This window comes from Salvia splendens, chromosome 17 (assembly GCF_004379255.2).
Source record: "Salvia splendens isolate huo1 chromosome 17, SspV2, whole genome shotgun sequence".
In the NCBI taxonomy this organism is placed as follows: domain Eukaryota; kingdom Viridiplantae; phylum Streptophyta; class Magnoliopsida; order Lamiales; family Lamiaceae; genus Salvia; species Salvia splendens.
Window position 1 is genome coordinate 4,856,663 of NC_056048.1, and position 9,824 is coordinate 4,866,486.

Sequence of the window (9,824 nt, forward strand, 5' to 3'; positions counted from 1 at the left end):
TCCGCATGCGGAAACGGCGACGGGAGTAGGTATCTCCCCATACCGGGTTATCACAGAAGTAGTCGTGTACTAACCTTGCGGCGGCTTCCTCCCGATTACGATGGATGTAAGTCCGGGATCGTCTTTGGGGCGGGGCGGCTTCCTCCGCCTCCCTACGTCGATCTTCTTCAAGCGATTCTTCAATTATTCGACGCATTTGCTCAAATGGATCCATGAATGGATTAAATTTGAGAGAAGAATAAAAGAGATGAAAATTGAAGAGGAAAGAGAGATGATTTGAGAAGAATAGATGTGTGTTTGTGTGTGTGAAAGATGGGTATTTATAGAATAAAAAAAGATTTTTTTAAAAAAAATGACCGTTATATATTTTTAAATTTTTTTTATTGAATTCGAATTTAAAAAAATGATTTATTGCGTCAGCGTGACGAAGCCCACTCGCGGGCCGGTGAGTGGGCGTCACGCGTGGCAAGACGGCTCGCCATCCGTCTCGGTGGGACGGGCGTCTCGGCGGGATGGTGACGAGACGGGACGCTGCAACACGTCTCGCGTCCGTCTCGTCTCGGAGGGACGAGATAAGAGACACCCGTGAGATGCATTGCGGGTGCTCTAAGTGACATCTCCAGATATTATGTTCAAAACATTATATCATATTCATACGGAATAAAGAAAAAAGTATTGATAATAATTAATAATACGACGGAAATAACAAAATGACTAAAGGTCCATTTTGGTCCATAACATATTGCGATTTTTTTATTTTGGTCCAAAACATTATCTTTTGAATTATTCGGTCCCTCACAAAAAAAACAGGTCACATTTGGTCCATTTTGGACGGTTCCGTCAAAAATTTGACGGAAATTCCCCCCGCCAGCATCTCCGCCGCCAAGCTCCGTCGTACCATCACCTTCGGTCCTCCTCCTCCCTCACCAAACCAATCCAGCTCCCTGCCACCGCACCATGCTCCTACCTCCTTCTCCAACACGATTTCTCCTTCACCTACGGCCAGCCGCCGGTCCTCGCCGCCTACACACCGCCGCCGCACTGCCCCTCCCCAAGCTCCACCAAAATCGTCCTCGAGTGGACGGCGACGTGCAAGGGCAAGCAATTCGACCGCATCTTCGGCGTCAGGATCGGCGGCGCCGAAGGTCTCCGCAGCTGCACCGCCGAGCCATCCGCCACCGACATTATCTGGACGATGAAGAAGGATGTCACGAGGTACTCCTCTCTGCTCTCCAAAAACCAAACCCTAGTTGTTTATTTGGGGAATCTCATCGATTTCATCTACATCGGCGTCTACCACGTCAACATATTGCGAGAATTTGGTTTCCACCTTGTGGTTTCCGTCAAATTTTTGACGAAACCGTCCAAAATGGACCAAATGTGGCCCGTTTTTATTTGTGAGGGACCGAATAATTCAAAAGATAATGTTTTAGATCAAAATAAAAAAATCGCAATATGTTAAAGGACCAAAATGGGCCTTTAGTCTAACAAAATAATTGGTTGGCAAGTGAAACCAGGAACTCCTCTCTCAGTGAATCATTTCATATACAGATATTACAAGGCGTCAAATGATGAAGCAGTCCTACTCCTAATTTGTGACTAATCTACAATCCTATGGCAGTATATTTCTACGAAAGATACAACGTTTGTGTGTCATTAAGCAGTCCAATCTCAATCTTCACATGTCACAACTCGATAAACCACTATTGAAGTCAATCTGTCATGGACGATGAGTAAAATTGCCTACTATTATCAGCCTCGTGTCTGTGATCAATGATAACTTGCTCTCCCATTGTCGCTGAATATATCATCTGTAGATATGAAAATAAATGAGGTGATCTTCCATATCCTTGTGAAGGATGGTTGCTACATCAAGCCACAAGTAGCACAGGTTTCGAACAAAAAGATGAAAAATGCTCGATTCACCATCAAGAGGATATGACACAGACCAGTAGAATGTTTAGCATGCATATAGAAATACTAGTATATTTGCTTATCACTTGAAAGAACGTAATTGCCCACAGTGGTAAAAAAAAAAAGCATGCTGAAGTGGTAACCCATGATTGATCTGTAATTTAAATTAATTCTAGAATTATAAGCAGTTACTTACCGTGGTCATCATCTTCGCCACTTTGAGATGTAAAAAATGGGGTAAGGTAGTTCCTGTCAAGTTCAGTGAAAGATGCAGTGCTACAAGAAAGCAACGAAAGGAACTCGCATTTAGAAAAGTTGGAAAGTGAAAATTGCAGAAATTTGAAATATGTATCTCGTTTACCTTTTACGGAACTCACTAAGTTTCATCCTAAACCGGTTTCCAGCTGATGATTCCCCCTCGTAAGTAGGAGCTATGTAGCGATCGTTTGCATCAAAGCTCTGAAAAATGAAAAAAGACATTAAAATCCCAGAACTTGAAAGGCTGTCGCAGAAAATTGGCATCATATCAAGCACGCAATTTGAGCCACACAATTTTTAGAATATTAATATTGCCAAGAATGGCAACTTTTATGTTAGCATAAAACAGATATAACCTGATTAAAACTATATGAAATGACAGGGAGACAATGAGTGAGACACCATATTTAATGGATAACTAGACCAACCCAGTGCTGAAAACGAATCCTAGAGTTTATGCTTCAATTTCAATTTTCGAATTTATTAGCTCGCGCCAAATTCTTTAGTTGTAAGGAACTGAAAAAAATAACAAGTAATGACTTACTTCACCCAATGGGGTATCATGACCATCACCAACAACTTCCAAGGCTTCCAGCATGGTTCCTGTTGAACCTCCTATCAGCAAAACCTACAAGATGCCAACAACAACAAAAAATTCAGAAACTTATCATCAGAATCAAATTAGAGCCTCATACAATCATATTACGTGCATTACTGCATTATAGACTAATAACTAGTAGGATACTATTGGAGAAATAAATGATAAAAACTTAAGTTAAGATCCCCCAGAATATAAGAAATGCAGTGAAGCATTACCTATAAAAGAATTGTATAATGATGCATCAAATGTACTCATGTTACTACGAGTTGATTGATAAAGTAGAGAGCAATTAAGTATTTATAAACATTATTTGGCTACCAGGAATTCGCGAACATAGCTACAAACACGGTTGACATTCAATCTTACTGTGGCATACTAAAGAACGCACTTATAGTTCCACATTTAATCAGAGGTCCACTATGAGTTCTAGTTGATCTTCAAGGTTGCTCACCGTTAGAACAACAATTGCAGTTGTCGCAGTGAATATAGTCTGACCGTGACCCTCTGGAAGATCATGAACCGACTGCAGAGCAAGCGCAAATGCCATGGCCCCTCGAAGCCCTGTGATTGATATTGTATGTTAGTTAGGGCTGTCAAAGAGTATACATCAGATGAGGGTGAGTCCTTAGTAAATAAGGACCAGACAACTATAAGATCCTTGTTCACTTACCACTATACCAAAGTGCTTTCTGATGCTTCATTGATATTTTCCGATGTGAAGGTCTAACCATATTGATCAAATAAGCACATGAGAATACATTTGCAGCCCTACACAGAACAAGTTAAACAAGGTTACAGGTTGTTTACGCAGTTGCATAACGCCTTTTCTATATAATCCAAAAGGCACACTGCAAGATACTACATAAACAAAATTCTTTATATGCCAGAAATGGTGAGAATCGTGGTATAGATGCCAGAAAATGCCCAACGGGAAAATGTTGCATAAAGGAAAATGCAGACTGGACATACCTTGCAATTCCAATGAATAACTGGTTTAATTTAAAGCAAGTTAAGGAAAGTATAGGTTAATTTCAGGAAGCTAAACAAGAAGACACTCAGCTAACAAACTCAAGGATACAATTGAAAAAAAGATGAATCCAATATGAGACCAGCTGTGCTGTTCCATGGCAATGTCAAATCCCATATATATAAATCTGTCAGACAGACCAGAGTCAATCAAAACATAGGAACTTCAACTTAGGATACAACCAAGACAACAATTGAAATAAATTACTGAATGACTACTCACATGAAAGTCTCGGCCAATGATGATATTAAATGGAAAAATGCAGATACAAATTTCTGAGATTTGTCTGACAAATTTGAGAAAGAGTAGTGCTTCATAACCTACCACAAAAAAATTACACCAAAATGTCTTGCTGCATTCTAAAATCAAATGAAAAAACAACTTAAATGTAAAAATCGTCATAGCTTAACTTACAATTCCAGTGAATAATATTGAGACGATACCCGATAGACCAAGCCCTTCGGCTAGCATGTATCTAGATAAAATTGAAGATGACAAAGCACAAGCTATGTCAAATATCCCCATAAAAATAATATAAAATAAAAAAAAGGTTCATACAACAAAAGAGAACAGCTCAAAATTTCTTACGAGAAATATGGGAATAGAACAAACAAGCAGCACTCCAAGTTCTGAAGACTGTACATGTAATAAGAAGGAAAGTGATAACTGATAAGTAATTCTAGCATATTAGATCTTAATGGTGAATATCAGTACAATATCCAAATGCTTACTTATCAATATCCAGACCAGCATACTTGAATAGGTGCTGGATGTTAAGGCTCCACAAAGTGTATTACTATAAGCTATAAAATCATTAAAATAATACTTTTGCTAGAATGATAATAAAGAATTAAAGAAAGGATATTAAAGCAGAAGTAAATCCAACTCCAACCCCTGCAGATTAAGAAAGAAACTAAATTCATTAGCTTAAATAATTGAATTTTATGTGATAGAATAAATGCCTAAATTTCTTTGGGAAGTAAGTAAGCAACCTAAAATTCTATTGAAGTCTACCAAAGGACAAATAATATACTGAAATTGCTAGAGGAATGTAAGGGTTTTCACTTGTCTCAGTTCTGCTAAGTCAAGTAGTAGAATACAATTTAGCACATTGATCACTGTACATGATGCAACAAGTTAAGCATACTTCATACCTTAAAAGGCACAGCGTATATGAAATAATTGTTCTTTTAGTCCTCAATAGTCAAGTTAAGCATACTTCATACTATGAGTGAAGTTTTTAAATAAATATGCAAATAACTTTTAGTTTCTTCATCTAAAGTCCAACTTATGAGAAAGTATGACCTTTGACTTCCTAAGCTAAATGTTTAAGTCTACAGAATTTATGAAATTAAGCTTGAAATATAGCTCAAGATTGACCATATCAAATAATGAAAAAATGATTTATCATGAAGAGAAATCTATCACCCACCGCCACTATTCTGCCCGTGACCCTACATGCATTCCCAACAAAGGAACAAGCATTATAGTGAAAGTTGTGCAACCCAAGGAAGCTAATTTCATAAAAATAATGCACCTCTCTAGAAGTTGTTGGGACTTCCAGTTGCAGGAAACACATATATATAGCTATAAGAAAATGCAATTTGGGAAATCATGAAAGGTCCTGATGTCCTATTGTCATTAAATGAAATTATAATATAATCATAAACTAGGATTATAACACATAGACTGATTAAATTCCAACAGGGTGCTAAAAACAAACCTGCTGACATTGATCCAACAAAAGTCTCAAGAAATCTGACCACCACCATGAATATGTTTTGATCTGATGACATATGACTCCTCACCAATGACATTGTTCTACAAAAGTATTAAATAGGTTTCTAAGACTATTAGATAGAAGGTAATCATTATGTAGGATAGCTAAAGCTCCGCTTACCTATACAAAGAAATGGCCATCTTCAAAGAGCAGAGACACAAGCAAATAAACAAACAGCAAATTAGCAACTGAGTAAATAAAGATTGTCCAACTTTTTCCAAAAAATTATCCCCAGCTAAAGGAAGAAACAAATAAATTAGAACTTACTGCATCATTTAGCACAGATTCTCCAAAGACCAAAGCATAGAGATTCACATCTGTACCAAGCTCCTACAAATTTCATATCAAGAGAATGCAATTTACAATTTATTATGTTCCAGAACAATGCCATTTGATAGTAAACGATTTATGAAAGATATATCCCCTCTAGAGCATGGGATGACTGGTCAATAAACCAGAAATGTTTACATTCATTTTAAGAAGTCCGCATACTTGACTTAGTCCTAAGACAAACAATGGTATTGGTATTTGGTAAGGAGAAGACCTCAAATCCAGCTTCAGAGCAAACAGTTGAAAAGGTCTCTTATCAATAGTTATTTTTTTTGTTTGTTATTGACTCCCATGCAGAAACATGCACACAATTTGGATCGGAACAAGTGGTCTTGTATCAACGTGTGGAATAGATTTCACCTAGTAAACTATTTTTCAGACCTCGGAACTCAACTATCCCTTGAGTGAATGCCAACACGAAAGAAATTATCATTATCATAAGCATGGAATATCACATCACCTGAAATATAGACAGAACAGTGACAGGGTCTGTAGCTGAGATAAGCGCACCAAACATCAGACATTCGACAAAAGGAAGTCTGTAGATGAGATATGATACACCGGCAAGGTATCTGAAATAGGAAAACAAGGGATCAAAACCAAGCACATTAATGATGAGAAAAATATTTAATAATGAGTGCTAGCATTTATAAAAAACCCTGAACTATCAATAGAATGAGACTCACACTAAAATGCCAGTGACCATGGAAGCAACAAAAGTTCCAAAAATGGCAAATGTGACTATGGCGCCAAAGTTAGAAAAAAATGGTTTCTGCAAAATCAAATTCATAACAGCGGTCATCCTATACAGAGTAATAATAAGGAAATCAAATCAAAGTTATATCAATTATTTCAGGTAAAAGTAGTTTTTTAGGGGGCACCCTAAGGTTAGGAAAGAGACTATACACAAAAGGTTCATATTTTTAGATTTCATAGTTTTATTTATTTATTTATTTATTGGGAGAAGTTGTTATTCCACCCCCGGACCGTAGATCACTAGAACTTAGCAATTTGACCCCTTTTTCCTCATCTACCAAGTTCACAGGGGCGGGGGGCCGTGAGGTGACTGATGTCAAGCCAAGATCTAATCTCACTACCAAATGTAGCAAGACATTGCCTTGTCCACAGCGAAAAGAAAATACTAAAATGTCATAACAAGTTTCCTCCACTGATTTCTATAACTACACTAGGTGGTACACCAGCTGCACAACACTCAGGCATCTACATCTTCTTCCCTACTCCAACTGTTTCTTTCACACATTTAAGAGAACTTGACGAAAATTAAAGATGCAGAACTTACAGGTTGAAGACTGAATCCTGACTGAGTAAACACAAAACCAAGTTAAGGAAACAAACACACTTCCATTAAAATCTACAGAGGATCTGTTGCACAAAAACTTAGATATTCGGATTAGGTTAGGTCTAGAAAATTGTCCGCAGCAAAAGGATATAATATAATTGGGGGCAACAGGAACAAGAAAAAGAACTCTTCGTGGAAGTTGAACCATGACCTGCCACAAACCAAGATTCCAATCGATTGAAACAGAATTATTGCAAGTAAACAAGCGTTTAGGAAAAAACATGATGAATAATCGTTAGCATGAAACCTAATGCTATTCTCCGTATTGGAAACATTAGCCAGTCCACCCACGATCAAACCTGCATCACACATTTCAACTTCCAATTAAATTGAACATTAAAAGGGAAACAAAATTACAAAATGATCGCAGACCAATAAAGTTAGGGCACGTGAAGCTCGAATCAAAAACCACAGCAGAAAGTAAATTACCGATCAAAAGAGAAGCACTAGCTTCGGGAAGGTAATAAAAGCGATGGCGGCGGAGGACGTGGCCGAGAACAAACGATAACACGAGCATCATTATCTGAAGAAGAATTCCGACGCCGGCGGCCTGCTGCTCTTTCCCCGGACTCCCCCTCGGATCGGCCGGAGATATGCGCAATTCTTCCATGCCGATTCCTAGGGATTTCTGCACTTGTATTTAGCTCTTTATACGATAATTATAGGTATGAATCGAATCGATGATCACGGAATTTCTTGTCTATCACTGTTGAATGCCGATGATTTTAGGAGCTTTCTAGTTCAGTTTGGACTTTTCAAAGGTTTTCAACAATTATACTTGTGTTCGGGGAAAGATCCTCTACTGTGGAAGCAAACACAGCACAAGGTGCTGTGCTACAAAACGACGTAGTTTTGCCATAAATTACTTAGGTCATCCGCATCGCTGTCTATTGTCCGTCTCTTAACCGTCTCATCTCTTAACTATTCATGGGCCCCACTGAACTTTTCACTTCATCTCTTAACTAAGAGACAAACCTGCAACTCTCCGTCTCTTATTCGTCTCTTAACCATCTCATCCATTAACTATTCATTCAATTTCATTTTTTATTTTTATTTCCAACAAATTCAATTAATAAAAACACACCTCAATAAATAAAATAAAATAAAATAAAAATTACAACTTAAAATCCTAAAAAAATACATAATTAAATTCGTGGCATAATAAATAAAAAAAGACATAATTAAATTCGTGGCATAATAAATAAAAAAAGACATAATTTAAAATACAATTTTATAGAAATTATAAAAACTACTCCGTCGGCGAATTATCCCGCGGAGGCGGTGGAGGCGGAATACCAAGTTGTCCCGTCAGATACACAATGTCGGCATGATGGGCTTGAAATTGGGCAGGCGTCATGCGAGAAGTGTCCGCCATCGTGACGGTGAAGTACATGGACATTAAGGAGGAGGGCGGCCCTTGGGAGCCCGCCTAGCTTGATTCGCCTCGGCCCCTCCTCCCTCTAGCCCCCTTCGCCGCCTTTCGGCCGACGGCGCCCACGGGAGGACCCCTGCATCGTCCTTCGTGCCCTCAACCTCCTACGAGGCAACCTCTTGTGCGGCGCTGCCTGAACCGCCCCCACTAGATGAGTATTGGCCACCCGCTGTGTGCTTCGTGCGCTTCGAGGTCGAGCTCGTGCTGGACTGGACACCGCCGGCCCACCTTGCCTCGTCTTTGACGATCTCCCAAGTATCGACATGTTTGAATTCTTTGCCGGTGTCGTCGAAATAGACTCGCAAAGCAGATCTCAGAATGTCGGCACCCGTGGTTCCACTTTGGTAATGAGTCGCTTCAGTCTTGTGGATGCCGTAGAATTTTTTGACCTCTCTGTCGACGCGGTCAAAATGAGCGCGGAGAATCTTCAATGTGCTGCGACGGGACCCCTTCGGCTTAATCTCGCTGTAGGCCTCGGTGACCTTTTCCCAGAAGCGCTTCCGGGTTTGTTGATTCCCGACGATGGGATCGTACGAGACGCTGATCCAGGCGTTGTACACAGCCATCGTGTCCTTGCGGCTGTACGGATGCCGGCCTACATCCTCATCCTCCTCGGCCGCCTCCGCTTCTTCCTCCACGGCGTCGAATGCCCTGGAGCTTCCACCGCCTCGTCCTCCTTCCGGAGTGGGTTCATTCGGATAATCCTCCCTAATTTGGGATAATCCCTACGAATACCTCAGGGCGGAGGGACGAGCGTATGCATCCATATCAAAATGGGGTGGTTGGTACCCCGCCGGCGTCGACGAGCCTTGGGTGCCCGACATCGACGAATCGGAACCTGAACCACCCAATACAATGTACATGCCCCGCAGTCGCCAAACGCGTTGATGTCAAACCTGTCGGAGCCGCCCTCGTTTCCATCGCCGTGCATGTTGTGATGAAAATTGGAGAGGCTAGATGAAAATTTGAGAGGAAATGGAGATGATTTGTGAAGAATAGATGTGTGTTTGTGTGTGTAATGAGGATGAAATATGAGTATTTATAAAGTAAAAAAATAAAAATAAAAAAGAAAAAATGGTCGAAAACGGTAATATTACCATTTGATTTTTTTATTAAATTCGA

The 9,824-nt window shown here is 39.7% G+C and overlaps 1 protein-coding gene across 1 annotated transcript; it reads right to left on the reverse strand.

Moving 5' to 3' along the window:
• Nucleotides 1-1,496: 1,496 nt before the first annotated feature.
• On the reverse strand, nt 1,497-8,026 carry LOC121775094 (sodium/hydrogen exchanger 6-like). Its single transcript, XM_042172066.1, has 22 exons — nt 7,700-8,026; nt 7,518-7,569; nt 7,362-7,421; nt 7,211-7,235; nt 6,597-6,682; nt 6,371-6,482; nt 5,848-5,910; nt 5,701-5,720; nt 5,524-5,621; nt 4,666-4,694; nt 4,532-4,563; nt 4,389-4,436; nt 4,215-4,275; nt 4,023-4,120; nt 3,852-3,927; nt 3,743-3,762; nt 3,444-3,541; nt 3,225-3,334; nt 2,717-2,800; nt 2,276-2,373; nt 2,111-2,190; nt 1,497-1,811 (listed from the first exon to the last, which is right to left on the reverse strand). Exons 1-22 carry the CDS (start codon nt 7,878-7,880, stop codon nt 1,771-1,773), a joined length of 1,572 nt encoding a protein of 523 aa, XP_042028000.1. The 5' UTR covers nt 7,881-8,026; the 3' UTR covers nt 1,497-1,770.
• Nucleotides 8,027-9,824: the final 1,798 nt, after the last annotated feature.